The 19,082-nt window shown below is 49.8% G+C and overlaps 1 protein-coding gene across 2 annotated transcripts in view; it reads right to left on the reverse strand.

Moving 5' to 3' along the window:
* UPF1 (UPF1 RNA helicase and ATPase) overlaps positions 1-19,082 on the reverse strand; it is a 34,418-nt gene that overhangs the window by 11,938 nt on the left and 3,398 nt on the right. Inside the window, exons 2-13 of one of the 2 annotated variants that reach the window (XM_081496205.1) lie at positions 9,805-9,947; positions 7,808-7,897; positions 5,051-5,218; positions 4,450-4,630; positions 3,161-3,322; positions 2,457-2,541; positions 2,174-2,272; positions 1,583-1,691; positions 1,255-1,414; positions 1,033-1,151; positions 462-626; positions 254-368 (exon numbers count right to left, since the gene is read on the reverse strand). In XM_081496205.1, coding sequence (XP_081352331.1) covers positions 254-368; positions 462-626; positions 1,033-1,151; positions 1,255-1,414; positions 1,583-1,691; positions 2,174-2,272; positions 2,457-2,541; positions 3,161-3,322; positions 4,450-4,630; positions 5,051-5,218; positions 7,808-7,897; positions 9,805-9,947 — 1,596 coding nt within the window. Of the gene's footprint in view, positions 1-253; positions 369-461; positions 627-1,032; positions 1,152-1,254; positions 1,415-1,582; positions 1,692-2,173; positions 2,273-2,423; positions 2,542-3,160; positions 3,323-4,449; positions 4,631-5,050; positions 5,219-7,807; positions 7,898-9,804; positions 9,948-19,082 lie in introns of both variants that reach the window. The other variant, XM_081496204.1, reaches the window with a different exon arrangement.

Genomic DNA, 19,082 nt, shown 5'->3' on the forward strand with positions numbered 1-19,082 from the left:
ATGGACTGTAGCCCATCAGGCTCCTCTGTCCACGGGATTTCTCAGCCAAGAATACTGGAGTGGGTTGCCCTTCTCTTCTCCAGAGGAATCTTCCCGATCCAGGGAACAAACCCGGGTCTCCTGCACTGCCAGCAGATGCCAGCACTCATCTTTACCGTCTGAGCCACCAGGGAAGCCCGAAGTGAGCAAGTGAAGAAGACCAAAGCCCCAAGGCCCAGGCCTGTCCCAGCAGCAGGGCAGGTGAGGGGCTCACCATGAGCAGCTCCCTCTCGGCCGTGCGCTTCAGGGCTCGGTAACGCTTCTCGTCCGCCGATGACAGCTCCCCAGTCTCATCCTTCAGCTGCTGCAGCTTCTGGAGCTCTGGCATGCTGCAAACACGGCGTGTGAGTGGGAGGTGGGTGCCACCAGGGCCCGCCCCGGGGAGACGTGTCTCGCTTTAAGGCCAGGTACCCGACACCCACCTGTCCATGTTCCTGATCTGGTTGTGCAGGGCCAAGAAGGACACCGGGGAGTCTATGGCCTCGCGGCTCTTGGCACAGAGCCGCACAACTTTCAGCCCGGTCTGGTGGATCTTCTCAGTCAGCTGATCCACGGCTATGTTGCTTGGAGCACAGACGAGCACGGGCCTTCAATACAATGTGAGCGAATGTCAGCCCAGAGAAGAGTCTAATTAATTAATTAGCAAGACCACTGTTTTGGACCACAGGTGGTAGGGGAGCCGACTCAAGCTTTAAGACTAAAGCCAGGAGTGACACGATGCTGAAAGAGCAACAAGCTAGATGGTCTGGAGCTTCCTGCTCTTCACAGTGTGTGTGCCACTCCCCGCTGACTTCTGACTCCAGCATCATCACCTCCTGACTGCACTGTTCAGACTCCAAGCTCTGAGGTGCACACAGGCACAACACAACCGAGGATGAACCTACCCTGTGCAAACTTACTTGTTAAAAGCAGCCACAAAGGCCGGATCTACTACCAACAGCGGAGGAACCCTGGGCCCCTCGTTTCCCCACCCTGGGCTGTACAGAGCCCTACCCGTTGCCTTGCCGAGCCAGGTGGTAGACGATGGTGGCTGAGGTCACTGTCTTTCCTGTGCCCGGTGGGCCCTGGATCAGACTCAGAGGTCTCTGCAGCACAGTCTTCACGGCGTAAACCTTCGGATACAAGCGGCCATTAGGGGTGCAGACAAGGCGGAGGGCTGCTCAGCAGGCAGGCACTGAGGTCCGGGACCCTCCTGCCCCCGGGACAGGTGAGAACCTGAGAGTGGTTGAGGTCGGGGAGCCCCTGTGCCGTGAAGCGCTTGGGCAGCTGGCACTTGATGATCACATCCTCCACCTCATGGCCGAGCAGTTTGTGGTAGATGTAGCCCGACACGGAGGTCTCGTCCACAGCAAAGGTTTTCAGTGCACTCTGCATTCTGAAAGGGAAGCTCCGGGTCAGCCGTGGGCACACTGTGAGCTGCCAGGCAGCCTGGCTCCCCGTGACAGGGAGAAGCAGGGAGACGCAGGAGGCAGCAGCCACGCTGAGGGCTGGTGACTGCCAAGCAGATGCAGGGAAGCGGGGGCAGGGAAGGGGGCGGACATACCTGTCGAATGAGGTTGACTTCCATACGAAATCCACCTGGAAGTTATGAGTCACCTCCACAGGGGCGCCCACACTGCTCCGAAGCTCAATAGCGATCTCATCACCATAATCTACACCGCCGAGTTAAGTTTCACCCTTGTCAAAAGCCTTCATGAGAACACTCAGTTACTAAAGAGACAGACCCTCCTCTGCACCAAACACAGAAAGCACAGCGAGGGACCTGTGTTCTCAGTGCCAGATTCCGGCCACCAAGTCCGGGCCACTGCAGCCAGGGCGTCTTCCCCACGAGCCTGGGGTGGCACCCGGCAAGGAACAGCCAAGCCCAGGGCCCAGGTTCCCAGAGCCTTCGGGCACACAGTTCCAAGCACCCTGGTCTCTGCCTAAGCAGCTCTTTATCAGCTAGGACAACTGAAGAGCCTGACGGCTGGAAACAAACCAGAATCAAAGACGCTGCCCCATCCAGGGCTGTACACACCCTTCCGTGCATTTGAGGCCCCAAGACTGCTCTCCTTGGTCTCTTGTACTCAGGACAAGCCCGTCAGAGACTGGGGTAGAGGGTGCCTGTGCCAGCCCTTCTTTACACAAAGGATACTATCAGGGACCTTGATGACGTGGCCGATCCCTTTCCAGAGGGGTGCCAGGTCCCCTTTGTAGCGCAGGCATATCTCATCCCCTTGCATGAGCCGCATGTCTTACAAGGAGAAGACAACACGAAAGTCGGCGTTTTCACATGCATCACAGACACCACCACCAACAGTTCAAATTCAGGGACGCTTTACAAGGGTGAAACTAGGAATTTTATGCTACTTAAGAGTCACAAATATTTTAAAACTTAAAATCACCTCTTAACCAAATTATGACTAAATCCTCATTACCAGAGTCAGTCTTGGGCAAAGTGAAGTAGGCGATTCTCTTCTTGTTAAGGCCCAGGTCCCACCTGACCGTGATGTTATCTTGAGTCTGAGCACATAAAAAATAAGAGCCCTGTTAGCCTGCAACACAGACACGGGTCTGGGCTCCTCGTGTCTGTTTTCCACAGGCAGGTGCCTCACGGTGAGCAGCACCCGACAGCCTGAAACACCAACAACGGCACATCCGGGAGAGTGAGGACCCCAAAACCTGCAGAGGACGACCAGAAGACCTCCCCACACGACGTCTGTTCTTGGAGACAGCTTCTCTGTGGGTGGCGGAGGGAGAGAAGGAAGCTGATGGCTGAGGAAACAGCCCGTGGGCCTCAGGGCTGCCAATTCCCATGCAGTTTCCGAGGAATGGGCATAGGAGTGTCCTCAGGGTGCTATGGGCTCCCGGGGTCTGACTCTCCCCGCTGCGGCAAAGGCTACAAACCCAACTGGAAGGAATGTTTGTTGGATTTTAAATCAGACACCACCTACGTGGATGTCTGGCAATGAGCGACGGGGCATCTGCCCACAGGCCTGCCCTTAATCCATGGTTCCGTCTCTCAGGGGTTGCACCTTGGCCCAAGTCAGCATCTGCAGTCCGCAGAGAAACCCACCCTCCCCAGACCTTAGGAGAGATGCTTTGTTAAAACGAATGAGCCCTCCTGCACACACCACATCACCTGCGACTCTTTCAGTTTCTTGTCATAGTCAGCCTCCAGCTTGACCAGAGGCCCGAATATGTTCTGGTACTGGTAGGCGTCCTCGTACCGCAGGAGGACGTGCTGCGGCTCCTCGTCCACTCCTGGCTTCTCCAGGTCCTCCAAGGTGGCAGAAGGGTTTTCCTAAGGACAAGGGCCGGCACCACGTTCTTCCCTGTTGTCACCTCCCCTGAACACGCGCTGTGTGCGAGCTCCCCCGTCCCCAGAGGCACAGTGCCCATCCACCGGCACTCCTCAGGGCGAGCATGGCACCCAGCGGGTCAGCTCTCTTATCAGGAAGCCCACATGGCACACAGAGGTGGATGCCCCAAGAACACAGCCTGACGCACTTATCCCACCAGGTGGCCCCGTTCTTCAACAAACACCCAGCCCCTGACAGGGGAGAGGTTATGCTTTCCAGCTGCCAGAAAGAGCACTGGATTCCCTGATTGTGTAAACAGAAAGGAAGGCCCACCTCCCCAGTTCCTCCTGATCCTACTACGCTGCACCAAAAGGAGAAACACATGCTCTCTTGGCAGTAAGTGGGCTGTTTAGATATAAACAAGAACAGTGAGATAACTGCAGCAACCTGAAAATCAAGGTGGAAAGGTTCCTTGCTAGCCAATGCTTCAAAAATATTTTGCCCTGCAGCTGAAGAGAAGATAAATTCACATTTTTTAAATTATATGGGTGCCTAATTAAAATTTCTAGCCTAATTAAAACAGCAATTGGGAGTTCTCAGCCGTTCACTAGTTAAGATGCTGAGCTTCCATTACAGGGGCTGCAGGTTCAATCCCTGGTCAGGGAACTAAGATCCCATATCCTGCACCAAAAATAAATAAAATGTGTGTGTGTGAGCAGCCAGAACAAGAGGAGGGCTTCCTTGGAGCAACGGCCTGTGGGCAGGGCAGGAATCTTGCTAGCCCCTAGCCTAGTGTCACCCTGGCTCCAACATGTCACATGTCTCAAGCCCAACCAGGTTTTACACAGTATACCCCCAGTCCTGTCTGTCTACGCAGGCCCGGCTCCTCCTGACGTGTCCACCCACAGTCGCTGACAGCCAGTTCCCATTCTCTTCCTTCCACCATCCACCCTTGCCCTCAACAAGAAGAGAGAAACTCTAATGGCCAGAGCTTTCCTTTCCCAGAGGCTGGCAGGAGGCATCCCTGGTACCCTCATTCCTGTTTCTGAAGACCCCAGTCCTGGTCCTAGCTCTCTCCCCCATCAACACTTGGTACGGAGGGGGATGTGCAGTGCCAGCAGGCCCTCACCTTCCAGAGCTCCTCCAGCTTGTTGATCTGCTGGGCGGTGATCTGCCGCGCCCGCAGCTGCTCCTGCTCAGAAGGGATCTTGACCAGCCAGGACAGGAAGCACCGGTCCTGGATCAGGGGCTGCCACTGGGAGCTGTCCCAGTTGATGTCCTTGAGGCTGCTCTGACTGGCACAGGGCTGCCTGCAGAAACCCCGAGGGCGGGGAGAACCCAGATGAGGATGACCTCTGCCCCCCCCCAGAGGCTTATTACCTCTCACCTCAGAGTGGTGCTCCCTACATTTTACTGTATGATCACACTACCTTTAAATTGTTAGCAACAAATTGCATCTCCCCATGCACTTGAGGTCTGAACTCTGAAAACTCAGCACAGACTTTCCTTTTACAGAATTTTATGATTTCGCCAGAAGACGCCCCAAAAGGGTCCTATGACACTCCTGGCTCTGTAAAAAGCCCCGACCCTCCAAACCTCCGTACACCTCGCCAGTTGGCAGGAACCACTTAAGGCTATTTTAAAGCTCCAAAAAGGTGGAGCCGTGGAGTGACTGAGTCTTCGCCTGAAAGGTACCCCCCCCAACAAGGGAATTGGGGCCCTGCCCTCACCTGCACAGCAGCACCACAACCGAGTCGGCCTTGGCAGGGATGAAGCCGAGGAGGAAGACGTTGCGGCAGCCGCAGTTATAACACTCCAGAACCGTCTCCCCTAGGGGCCCATCCTTGTGCAGAGTCACCTCTTTGCATTTTGCCCTCACAAGGTGATTTACAATGTGGCTGAAACCAGGAAATGATAAATAGTTAACACCCAAAGTTTGGCTTTTCACCACTTCCAATTTTCAAGCTCCGTTAAAAGTTCCGGTACCGTTCACGGTCCATTAGCATGAGTGGTCACACCTCATCCATCTGGCATCCAGAGGGACCAGCCTGCCCCTGAACTGGCTCCCCACTGAGCGCAAAAATCGATCTGACTTGAACCATTGCTAAGGAAAACTTTCCTAACATGTTTCACATAGTTCCCTCTTCCCCCATTCCTGCTTTCTTAAATCCAGCTTATTGGGCCTGACTGAGTCTAATGTGGGTGCCAAGGCTGCTGTCTCGGAGAGGAAGGCTCGCCCCTTCACTGCTCCTATTCACCCATGTAGTTTCTCCGCTGCTCCTTTCAAAGTCACTTCTCCTGGCCCCCGCGCCTGCTTCCAGGAGCAACACCCCTTCTCATTTGCTGCAAGCCAGGAAACCTGATAACCAAATGTACTAGAAACCTGAAGACAGTAAAAAAATACGGAGTAGGCAGAGGTCAAAGCTACTCTCCAGAAGCGCAGGGCCAGCTCTGAACTGTCTGGAAGCTCCGCTGTCTCAGCTCTTTCCTTGTTGTGCGTGGCCAGCACTCTGATGCCTCTCTCATTTCCGGGACGCAGCTCACCTAAACCAGGGCTTGAGTCCCTGGTTTAGCCGCTGAACTCACCCTCCCCAACGCCAGCCTCGCTCGGGGCCTCAGGCTCTCCCGGCCTCCCCAGCGATCCCCGGCCTTGCTGTGGGTTTGTCACATGCTGGGCGCGCCTGCTGGGCCTCCAGCCTCCCCTGCTGCTCCCTCGCATCACCTTGGGAAAGCCCTCCTGTGCAAGCTTCAGCTCAGAGGCCAACATCCTAATCTTCTCTGGCCCCACAAAGCCCGTCAGATTCCCCAGCTAATCACCACAGCTCTCTGTACCTCCAAAGCTCCCACCCGTCTCCTCCCCTCCTGGAGCTGCCACCACTGGGTATTCTACTGGAATCAGTGATTTCCTCCTGTCTTTTCTAGGCCCACCACACTCCATCACATTGGAAGCTTCCTGAAGGCGGGTGGCTGCCCCATCACCTTCACAATTTGACCTTGCACAGAACACACAGTGCTAGCTGACCAAGTCTGTTTTCTCTTAGAGGTTATCAGCTCACTTCCCTCATCTTGGTTCTACTGACCTGAAAATGGGGTTGCCAACTAAGGCAAGTTTTATTTAATTGCTTTTCCTGTAGGAAAGGAACTAATGCAAACACAGTAACACTTAAATTACCCGGAACATTTGGAAAGTGGGATACCAGTCTCTTCTGGGTACCCTAAAGATGCTTCTCCTTTCACATCTCTAAAAAACCTCAGCTCCCTTTCTTGCCTCACTCAGAAGCCCATAATTTGCATTACTAACTCCAAGGTGACATGAGATCTGACCATTCTGTGTTCTACACGAAAAGGTGAGCCCGGGTCCATGGCTACCGAAGACATAGGAAGGGTAGGGGCTCTGTACAAATAAAGCTGCCTACGGAATTTCGTCACTTTATTTCTATAAAACAGGAATCTCAGAGGAAGATGCTGCTTCCGTGCTGGTGACCTGGAGCCCTGTCCCACGAAGACTCTTCTCTTTGGCAATGGCCTGAGTCCTCACCTCACGGCAGCCTCAGAGAAGCCAACAGGACCAGACCCGTGCCAGTGGTGGGGGCTGAGGAATCTTACCATTCGAGCTTAGATAAACGGACTCTCCCCTGGAATCTGAGTACCCGCATCATGCTGCTGCTGCTGCTAAGTCGCTTCAGTCGTGTCCAACTCTGTGCGACCCCATAGACGGCAGCCCACCAGGCTCCCCTGTCCCTGGGATTCTCCAGGCAAGAACACTGGAGTGGGTTGCCATTTCCTTCTCCAGTGCATGAAAGGGAAAAGTGAAAGTGAAGTCGCTCAGTCGTGTCGGACTCTTAGCGACCCTATGGACTGCAACCAACCAGGCTCCTCCATCCATGGGATTTTCCAGGCAAGAGTACTGGAGTGGGGTGCCGTTGCCTTCTCCGCCCGCATCATACTGGTCTCACCCAAACCCAAAAAAAGGGACCTAGTCACAGCTGCTGCTGATCAACAGCAGGAAGGGAAGCCCAGAGTCGACGGTCAAGTGAACTTAATTTAATCTGATGATTCAGGATCTGGCCCATATTAGCCTCAGGACTGCTCCAATGAGCTAAGGCCAGAGGGAGCCTTCTCAGGAAGCGGCTCCCATGGATGCCCATGACTGTCTTGGGAACATCCTCCCCAGGCACCCAGTAATGAAGATGAAGGGGCATGCCAGGAGCTCATCTTGCAGAAAAATATAAATAAAAACTGGGAATGAGAATTAAACCAACCCTACTTGCATAATAAAAAGAACCGCAGAGAATAAATCAAGGGTAAATACATTAAGGCATTCACACACCACCATCTGTTTCAAGTTAAACCAGTCACAGAGGAGGGGAAAAAACCAGGTTTGTTAGCGTGATTTTATATTGTGCTTCGCTTCAACATTTCCATAATTTACACACAAATCTGAGCACAGCACTGATTAAAGACACATGCGCGGTTTGATTATCTACCTGCCAGAAGTATTTCCACGTCCATTACAGAACCACTTCTTGCTGGTGTTACAGTAAACCACGCAAGCAGGATCGTGTATTCCACAGTAACTAAAAAAGTCAAAACATCAACAGTTAAAAGTTGGAAGATTGCTCTCTGGTTTTAATTTGGCAGGATGTAAAATTCTTTCCTCTTACAACATTTTTAAGTTTTTCGTTAAACACATACTCAAACCCAACGATCCCACTAACAAAATCCAATCAGTTAACTGCAGAGGCTTCCTGACCCTGTGAACACAGGGAAGGGGTTAGGGGTGCTATGGAGACTCCTCAGATGGCAGCAAAGACCCTTGCAGGCAGGGTTGGGGGTGTGGGGCACGAGAGCAGTGCAAGGTGCCAGGTGAGCCCAGCTGCTGCTGCTGCTGCTAAGTCGCTTCAGTCGTGTCCGACTCTGTGCGACCCCATAGACGGCAGCCCACCAGGCTCCCCCATCCCTGGGATTCTCCAGGCAAGAACACTGGAGTGGGTTGCCATTTCCTTCTCCAATGCATGAAAGTAAAAAGTGAAAGTGAAAGTGAAGTCGTGTCTGACTCTTTGAGACCCCATGGTCTGCAGCCCACCAGGCTCCTCTGTCCATGGGATTTTCCAGGCAAGAGTACTGGAGTAGGATGCCATCGCCTTCTCCTGGTGAGTCCAGCAACGCAGACCTAACACCCCCAAGGTGACAGAGTCATTTCCCTTGGTCTCAAGTTTCAGGAACTGTGACTTGTGAGCAGGGAAATCAGCATCCCTGGCTCCGGGCACACAGAAGGTGAGCTGAGACCACGCCGCATTCAATGCCTCACACGCTCCAGCAGAGGGCGCCATGCTCCTGGGAACACTCAGTTCAACCCAGCAGTGGAGGGGCCCACAAGGAACACCTTGGGAGAGCCCCCGGACTCCCTTTTCTGAAAATCAATACAACAAAAACAAAAGCCCTGGCTCTGGCTCTGCACCGAGTTCTGTATGTGCATGAAGCCAAGACTTTGTCTCAAACCAGAATGTGCTCTGGCCAAGAACCTTCCCCGTGGCACCTCATGCCAGGACAGCTCTCCCTCCTCCGCTCCACGCGGACGGCAGGAGTGCGAGGGGTGTGCACACGTTAACCACTGCAGCTTCACCAGGACCACTTCACCGGCCTGTTGAGAACAGGAACACTAGCACATATGTAAAAATGTACTGTGAATGAGAGGGGACACAGAACCAACAAATAAGCAGGGAAAGAGCAGCCCTCTGTGCCATCACGGGGGCAGATCGTGGAGGGGCAGCGTGCCCGAGGGCTGGGCAGAGCCGAGAGGCCCAGTGCCCTGACTGGCAGAGTGCCCCGAGCAAGATCATTTCACCTCTTTTGGTCTCAATTTCCTAGTGTGCATGTAACAAAAAAGCAAGAGTAAGTCCAAACACAAGGGATGGGTCCTCCTCTAGATCAGAATTCCAAATTTGGTCAACACGCAGGTCTTTCCATTATTTTTTTTTTTTTTGCTGTCCAACACAGCACGTGGGATCTTAGTTCCCCGACCAGGAATGGAACCCACGCCCCCTGCACTGGCAGTATGGACCACCATGGAAGTCCCCAAGGCAGCTATTTTAAAGAAGCTTACAGGAACCTCGTTGTAAGAGAAATCTCAGCTGCCCTCTTTACCCTCTGGACTCAGATGCTCACCCGATGTGCTGAGTTCTTTCGGATGAGTGAGGCGGCAGGTTCCAGGGAACAACCTTAAGGCCTGAGGAAGGCAGAGAAGGGGACTCTTTCTCCCTCCAGCTGGGAGAATCAGGGATGACAGAGGGTGCTGATCTCACTCTCCTGCCCAGGATGAAGGATTTATGTGCGTACGAGGGCTTGAGCAACCTTATTCCCAAGGACAGTGTTTCCAAGTGTCACAGTCCCTGGTCTTAGATGGGCCTCTGTAAAGTCAGAACATGCATGTGGAAGGTGGATGCTCTGGGAGGCGAGTCCTCCCCTCTGCTGAAGCACTCACCTGCAGGCATGTACAGGGAGATCCTTTGTGTAATAGGTATCTTCTTCATCTTCTTCAAAGTTCAACTCGGCCAACAACTGGCTGGTCTTGGCCACGCTGTCATCCACGGCCCCGTTCTGCAGGATACCCTCAGGTCCACCGACCTACGGCGGAAGGGCAGCATCACCATGAAAGGCGGCAGCTTCTGGGCCTCAGCCCAAGCACTTGGCTTCCCCCCACGTGAGCAGCCATGGCAACCTTCTCGTGAAGCGCTGGCCTGCTCTCCACTGTGAGACAGTCCAGCTTCTTCTGATGGGACTTTTCATACTCTCCTATCAAACCTACCTGGCCAGAAACAGGGCACAGGTGGCAGAGGTCATCCACCCTGCCATGTGCACACCCTAGCCAAACCCCACCTAGTCACAAAGCCACAACAACAACCAGGATGCGGAGGACCACGAGGAGCAAGATGACATCCCACAAACCAGGTATGGTCCCCCTGAGAACAGATGCACAACGTCAGACCCAGAGGGCCTGGAACTCCACCAAGGTGAAGGGTCTGCCCCTCTCCATTCCTCTGCCTAAGCACCAGAAAAGGCTGTGACTCCTGCAGATGTAGGAATGTGGTTCTCTTGCTAGTCCACAAACTTTCTTCACTGTCAGTTCCCCTCTCTGGAAGGCAGCCCTTAAGTAGGAATTAGAAACTGAATGTTAAGACAATCTTCTAGTTTTAGGATACAATTGTACTAAATATACTACCTTTTACATGTTGTAACAGCAAAAACATACGAACAGGCAACTTTAAGTAACTAAGCAGTGAATTTCACAGGCACTTCTGCTGAGCTCACACATACATTCATGGGTACACAGACAGCTCATCCGAGGGGAAGAGACACTCCTATTAGCTGCCCTCCAGCAACTGCCCTCTCAGATGGCAGCCAAAGGTCCCCATCATCACCCCCATGGGCCACAGCCCACATGAAGCTGGGTCAAGCAGTAGGAGCAGCCTGGGATGAAGGACAGGGAGTGACAGGAGCCCCAGGTTTCTCTGAGTTGTGAGACGGGTCAGACACTGGCCTGGCTCCCTTGCAGAGCCCCTGCCACGCACAGCTGGCAAACTGAAACCATAACCCATGTCCACGCCATGCAGGGTCGGCCCAGGTCAGCCCGTCCACTGCTCCAGTCACTTATCTGAGCCAAAGAACAACACGTCTCCTGAGAGGGGCACCCCAGAAATTTCAAAGATGCATTCAGGTTGTCAAGAAAGCCAAGAACCCATTACAGGAATCCCTGTCTCTGTAATGGTTTCACCCAGATCAGAACCCCATTTCACAGTTTCTGCCACCACTTTAATGTACTTTCATCTTCGGAAGGTCCAGGTTAAATGTAAGAAGACTGTATGCTTTGTTTTGGGGAAATTTTTTTTTTTTTCAAAAATGAAAAATCAGTATCAACTTTTGGGTTTTAATGTCATGAAGATAATATTATTAACATCATCACAAGCACCTCTTTGTGAATCCCTGATCTCCTTTTTAAAAAATTTTAAGTGGTTCTGTGGCATTAAGTACATCCACATGGTTGTTCAACCACTACCACCATCCACCGTCAGAGCTTTCTCATCTTCTCAAACTGAAACTCTGTCCGTTTTCCCTCCCTCAGTCCCTGGCAACCTCCATTCCACTTTGTTTCTATGAATTTAACTACTACTATAGGGCTTCACGTAAGTGGAATCATACTGGATTTGTCCTCTTGTGACTGACTTATTTCACTTAGCATAAGGGGTTAAAGGTTCATCTATGTCGTAACTGTGTCTGAATTTCCTTACTTTTAAAGGCTGAATAATATTCCATTGTACGGACACAACATTTTGCTTATCCATTCATCTGAAAATGGACACTTGGGTTGCTTTCACCTTTTGACTGTTGTGAATGATGTTACTATGAAGTACAAGTATTTCTTCAAGTCCCTGTTTTCAATTCTTTGGGGTATATACCCAGAAATGGAGTTGCTGGATCATATAGTTATTCTATGTTTAACTTTTTGAGGAAGTTATTACTGTTTTCCACAGCAGCTGCACTATTTTACATTTCCACCCACCAGACATGCACAAGGGTCCTGATTTTTCCACATCACTGACAACACTTGTGATTTCTGTTAGTTCTTGACAGTGGCCATCCTAATGGGTGTGAGGCAGTAACTCATTGTGGTTTCGATTTGCCTTTCGTGGATCATAATGATGCTAAGTATTTTTTCCTATGCTTGTTGGCCATTTGTATATCTTCTTTGAGGAAAAACCTATTCAAGTGCTTTGCTCATTTTTCATCAGGTTGCTGAATTTCTTGTGGTGCTTTGTTTGAAATTTTGATAGCAGGTTACCACTTCCAAAAGTCACCTCTCCTCCCGGCAACACTTCCCCTGACACGCACAGTGGCAACATTGGGATGAGGCTGCTGACAGAGACCAATACGTCTCTTGGGATGACTGCTTCAGCACACACACTGGTTTTCTAAAAGTGTGTGGCCAGATTACCGTACCTGGATTTCACTTAATGGCAGTGGAACAGCCACATATATCATGCTATAGGAGATAGAAGGATGTGGGCCACAATCTCAAGCTCAGAACGGTATTTACATGTTTAAATGGTTGAATTAAGTACCTAACAGTAGGTATTTGCTTCTTGTCCCACAAGGTCTAGGACATTTAGTACCTAGCACTTTAAGAAAATGTTTGCCGATATTTCACCAAAGACATACAGATGACTAATAGGTACAAGACAAGATGCTCAATATCGCTAATTATTAGAGAAATGCAAACCAAATGAGGTATCACCTCACAGTAGTCAGAATGGCCATGACTAAAAAGGCTACAAATAATAAATGCTGGAGAAGGTGTGGCAAAAAAGGAACCTTCCTACACTGTTGGTAGGAATGTAAACTGGTACAGCCACCATGGAGGGTCCTCAAAAAACTAAAAATAGAGTTATCATAGGATCTAGCAACCCCACTCCTGGGCACATATCCGGAGAAAACTCCAATTTGAAAAGGTATACGCACCCCAGTGTTCACAGCAGCCAAGACACAGGAGCAACCTCTATGTCCAGTGACAGACGGACAGATAAAGATGTAGTGCATGCACACAATGGACCACTACTCGGCCACTACAAAGAATGAAACAACACCTCTTGCAGCAACATGAATGGATGAGAGATCATCTTATTAAGTGAAGTCAGACAGAGAAAAACAAATATCATATAATATCACTTTTATGTTGGAATATTAAAAAGAAATAATGAAACAAATGAACTTACTTACAAAACAGAAAGACTCACAGACACGTAAAACAAACATGGTTTCCAAAGGGGTTGAGTGGGAAGGTGTTAACCAGGATTCTGAGACTGACACATACACATGGCTGTATATAAAACAGATAAACAATAGAGACCTACAATATAAGCAACTATACTCAGTATCTTGTAATAACCTATAATAGAAAAGAATCTGAAGAAGAATATGCATATATATGTGTATAACTCAATCATTTTGCTGTACACCTGAAACTAACACAGTATTTTAAATTAACTATACTTCAATTTAAAAAATGGTTAAAGAAAAGAAAAATGAAAATATCACCAACTCCTAGAGGAGGAGCTCTTAAAATGTGTCATCAGGCTGCATAAACTTTTTTGTTCAAAGAAACATCAGTGATGTCAATCTTTACTTTCCTGAAATACCAAAATGAGTATGTAGAGTAATACAGAAACCTGCGTGCCACCAGGGGCCCTCATTCTACCCATCCTGCTTCATCCAGGCCTCAGATCCCACACTTCTCCCCTCACAGAGGGAGGAGAGAGCCAGCATCGGGAATGTGTGAGGCTCCTGAAAGAGCCTGACCAACCAAGCGGCGATCCTTTCTCTGCCTCACTGTTAAGAACCCTTCAGGCTTCATAAGGAGCAGGAAAGCTAAGTCTGCTCTAAGATTTTTCTTGGGAGACAATGCAATACAGACAACAAACACAAGGTCAAGTGGACTCTCCTTCACCCCCTAAGGCAAGGAGACCAGAGAGAAGAGTCCAGATTCCCCAACAGGCTCTCAGCTGCATGGCTGGGAGTGTGGGTGTGCCCCTTCTTACAAGTACTTTTGCACACGTACATGTGCATGTCCAACCCCTGCCCGGCCCGACTCCTGCCCTGCTGTGACCTGACCACAACACAGACTTCCATAGCTGGGTTGTTAATTTCTCTTTCTACTTTCTGGAAAGTTTTAAGATAAACATTAACTTCAAAAATACATTTGACCTTGGAAACTATAATTAACTGAATTAAAGCACTAAAGAGTGCCTGGCACAGAGAAGGCACACAACCCAAGCCAGGCAACATAACAGAAGAAGGGAGGGGAAGGTCCTTGTCTAGCAAGGACTGACTGAAGTTATCAACCCCTCAACTACAGCCAGGACACCTAGGTCCTGCTGGGCTCACGTGGGGAAAGGCCTCCCCAAGCCTTCCCCTGGGCTCTCTGAGCACGTCCTCAGGCACCAGGTCACTGGGTCTAGAAAGCCAAAGAAACAGTTTCCTCTCCACCCCTGCTCTGGACACTATGATCAAGGCCTTGCAGGGATTTTCTGCCAAGAGAGTTTCTTACGACCCACTGCAGAATTCTGTGCACATCAGAGCAGCAGGAAGAAAAGTCACTTCATTCTCATGGAGGAAAAGCAAAAAAAAATACATTTGAATCGGTTCTACTGAGATGGATGAAACTGGAGCCCATTATACAGAGTGAAGTAAGCCAGAAAGAAAAACAACAATACAGTATACTAATGCATATATATGGAATTTGAAAGATGGTAACGATAACCCTATATGCGAGACAGAATAAGAGACACAGATGCATGGAACAATTTTATGGACTCTGAGGGAGAAGGTGAGGGTGGGACGTTCTGGGAGAATAGCATTGAAACATGTATATTATCATATGTGAAACAGAACACCATTCCATGTTCGATGCATGTGACAAGGGCTCAGGGCCGGGGCAATGGGATGATCCAGAAGGATGGGATGGGGAGGGAGGTGGGTGGGGGGTCCAGGAAGGGGAACACATGTAAACCCATGGCTGATTCATGTCAATATATGGCAAAAACTATTACAATATTGTAAAGTAATTAGCCCCCAACTAAAATAAATAAATTTATAAAAAAAAAAAAAAATTACCACTAAATGTGTTGGTAATAACTTCTAGACCACGCATTTTTATCCCAAACCCTGTAAGCATCATACCACTCACCATAAAATGGACCTTCCTCCCAGTCCCTGAATGGGTCCATGCCCCAGGCCTTTGCACTCACTATCCCCTTGGCTTCTGCACAGACAGCTCCTGGTCCTTCAGTCTCCATGCACAGGGCACCTCCAAGGGAGGTCACCCCTGACCCCATCTGAGGGGTGCCAGTGGGGCCAACCCTGCCTGTTCTGCTTCCTGCTATGACCCCAGCACCGAGAACTGAGCCCACACCCCAGTATGCTCTCACAGTACTGGCTCAATGAATACATCTTCTCATCCAAAATATAAAGGTTGTGATGTAAAATGACTCATCATTTATTCTTTTCTTCCACAGTCTAAGTAAAAAAGAGTGAATGGGAAACTGCCTTTCTTGAGGTGGCCTGAAGCAGAGAGGAGCTACTGGGTCTCTGAGCCCTCAGGAACAGCCTAACAGAAGATCCCTTCTCCCTCAACTTTCAAGAAAGTTTCAAAACTACAGAGAATGAATGACCCACTCATCCCCCATCTGGATCTACCAGCCACTCACATTTTACCAGGCTTGCTCTCTCCCTCTCTTGCTCTGCACAAGCACGCACACACACACATACTTTTACTTTCCTGATCCATTTCAGAGTCACAGGCCCCAGGACAAGAGCTTTCTCCACATAACCACACTATAAGCATCACACTCAGAAAAGAATAATGCTAATATAATACTGCTATCTAACACACATACACACATGTCCCCAATGCCCTAATAACATCCGTCATAGTTTTTTAAATTCAAGATCCAGTTAATGATTACGCATTGTGATATAATCTCTTAGCCTTCTTTAATCTGTTTTACCCACAAGAAATTGTTGAGATTTGACCATTTTTGACCTACAATGAAGCGGACTTCACATGGTCCCACCCAACACAGCAGTCCCTAAGCTTTGAGTTAAAGGAGCCCCACCTGCCTCCCCCTTTTCTTGTCCTCATCAAGGGCTGAGTCCACCCCTGCAGTTCATTCCAAAGCTCACGAGTATCCTCGACCTGTCTGGGGTGGCTGAGGCTCACCCTGCCCCTGACTACCCAGCTCTGGGGTGAGCCACTTTTCAGAGGAGCTCACAGATTGAAACAGAATCCACCCACACCTGCAGGGAGAAGCCAGACTGTGGAGAAGTTCAGTCCAGGAGGCAGGACACCTCACAGGACAATGACCTGGACAGGGTCCTGGCTCCATGGCATGAAAAGGAGAGAGAGGAGCTGCCCGGGAGAGCAGGGCTGGAGACATGACAATCAATCACATTAACACTAGACCTCACAGGGATCTGGACCAGGTAAATAATGTAACTGTGGAGAAAGTGAAGCTCCAGGTATTAGACGATCCCGAAAAACTACCGTTGGTGCTGTTCATTTGATAACAGCAGTGAGGCTACAAAGATGCTCTTTTTCTGTATTTAGAAGTGCATTCTAAATATTGTAGGTCTAAATGGTCGAGTATCACTAACTCATAAGGCTCAACCTCAGAAGAGCGAAATAAGTCGGATTTGCTTTAAAACATGTCAGAGAAGGAAAAGATAAAGAGAAAGGAAAATCTTCACAATCATCAAATCAAGAAGAAAGAAGGGCAGGGTTTGCTTTATTTACTTATACACAAGAGAATTTGTAACATACATTTTTATACAATACAGGTGGACAAAGTGCTGCCTGGAAACTGTGCCAGCTCTGCAGAGCCATGCACTTCAAAGGAGTGATGGAGGACGAGCACAGCCAAATGCCTTCCACCTGGGGACGAGGAGAGTGTCGCCCCCAGGCTCATGTCACCCCCAGCAGGTGAGCTACCAGAGGAGCTGCAGTAGACAGGAAGGTGCTATCCTCAGTCATGACAAAGGCTCCCCAAAGCTCCACACGCGGCCTAAGCCAACTGTAGGTCTAGAGGCCAGCCCAGCCCAGTCCACAGGGCTCCTGAGAAGCCGGGTTTGCTTGTCCAGCTAGCAAGCTGCTACTGGACCAGCACATGTTTAAAAAGGCACAAAAGGATCTGATGCCAGCCGTGGGACCCTAGGAGGAGGAATGGCCACCTGGTACCATGAGAGTTCTCTGTCACACACATGGAAGGCCACACACCTGACCCAAGCACTCTCTGCCTGAATCCCCCTTCTAGCTTCAGCCACACTCTGCCAGACCTCCCCGCCATCTAAGGGTCCCACTCTCATGTGAGGTCACGGCACCCCTCAGCAGCAACACAAGGCTCCCAGATTGAGCCGGGCCCCTCGGTGTAGACACTGGCCCTTGCCTGCACCCACTACCCCTCCATGCCAAGCCCTGTGTTCACCGCCAAGTGGGGGCACCTTCCTGAACGACTCAAGGACCACCACTCATACAGGCTTTCACTCTGCCGGGCAGACCACTCCCTCCTCTGGACCCTAACTGTCTCCACGGTCAACTGCAGACTGGGTAGCACCTGCCATTTCTAACACAGCAGCTGCAGTTGACAAAGGACTCACTCTGACTCCCAGCAGGAGTCACCGCCCACAGCTCTCCTGGAGCACAGCAAGACAGGGTGAGTGAAGTACCGAGGGGCAGCAGTCGAGAATCAGGCCAAGGAAGTCAGCCTGGGAGCCTGTGTGGAGGGGACCGAAGGAAAGGCGAGCAGACACACGAGGGTGCGCAGGCTCATCACCGCACCCCAGCGCAGAACCCCCCCCACAGGGCAGCACGTGGCCCTGATGCGTGGGCTGAAGTGACTAAGTGTGGGCTCACCTGATTTCCTACCTCAGAGCTTTAAAGAAGAGACTACCAAGATCAGCAGGAGCAAAAACAGAACAGGAAAGAACGGTGGCATGAAAGAGAAGAGAAGACAGTGAGTGACTGTCTGATGGCTGCACAGCTCAGTAAATCTACTAAAAAAAAAAAACCCCACTGAATCAAACACTTACAAACAAGAGGACTCCATGGTGTATGATCATACCTCAGTAAAGCTGTTTGAAAGATGGCTCCTTTTTGGTTGTGGGACCTAGGTTGATAAGAGAATTTTGCTATTGTGTTAGTGTTAACTTCTCCCCCAATCATGCTAAATCTGGGTAAAGAAATTAACTGGGTAAACAGAGTTAGAAGCTATTTCGGCTATTCAGCACTAAGCCACGTAAGTCCTCCCTTTTGGATTTCAAACCCTGGAAATCCAATAAAAGACAAGTGCTATAGAATACTTGCCGGAGCTCCTGTGAAGTTTGCAGCATCTTATCTCCAACTTTCTCAAGGCGTACTATGTCACAGTTGTACTAACCGAGTGTTCACACAACCAAAAAAGGTCCACGCAAATTTTAAACTCACTACTTTCAGGAACCCTGGGACTGTAAGGAACTCACTCCTCATCATAAGCTAAGGGCCAGGAATCAGAAGACGATCTGTTTACCTAGATAGTCAAGGATGTGTCAGAACAACCTTCCTGAACTTCTGAAGGCAGCCAGAGTTTGAAGACAAGGTAGCAGCTCTTTACAGCTTTTAAAATGGACACACATTGATGTATATGTAAATACTCATGAATCCATCAATCAAGATGACAAGCACACCCATCACCCCCAGTCTCTCCCTGCCTTTGTCATCCCCTCCCTCCTCTCTTCCCCTCCCTCCCTACAAGCACTGTTCTACCTTCTATCACCATTGGTTACCTAGCACTTTCTAGAGTTTCATATGAGAAGAATCATAGAGTATATACTTTTTTTTTTAAGCGTGTCTTTCACTCAATGTAATTATTTTGAGATGCATCCAAGCTGCTGTGTGCATCAGTGGTTCATTCCTTTCTTTGTTTGGTAGTGTTCCCAACTCAAGATTTTCATCATCATTCCAATGTTTGGAGGAAACACGATAGCAGCACCAAAGGGAAATATTACAACTAAGCAGACCAGAAGGTTTGTAACACCAGCTGTTATGCAAAGGACTTCTGAAATCACCTATCCCTGTCCTTTGAGATGTTGGGAGACAGGCTCACAAAAGGGTCAAATACTCAAAAGAAAACTGCTGCCTTATCTTAAGGACATCTGACAGGGCTATGACAAATATCA

The sequence above is a fragment of the Giraffa tippelskirchi genome, chromosome 6 (genome assembly GCF_054371585.1).
Source record: "Giraffa tippelskirchi isolate mGirTip1 chromosome 6, T2T-mGirTip1v1.2.pri, whole genome shotgun sequence".
Lineage (NCBI taxonomy): Eukaryota > Metazoa > Chordata > Mammalia > Artiodactyla > Giraffidae > Giraffa > Giraffa tippelskirchi.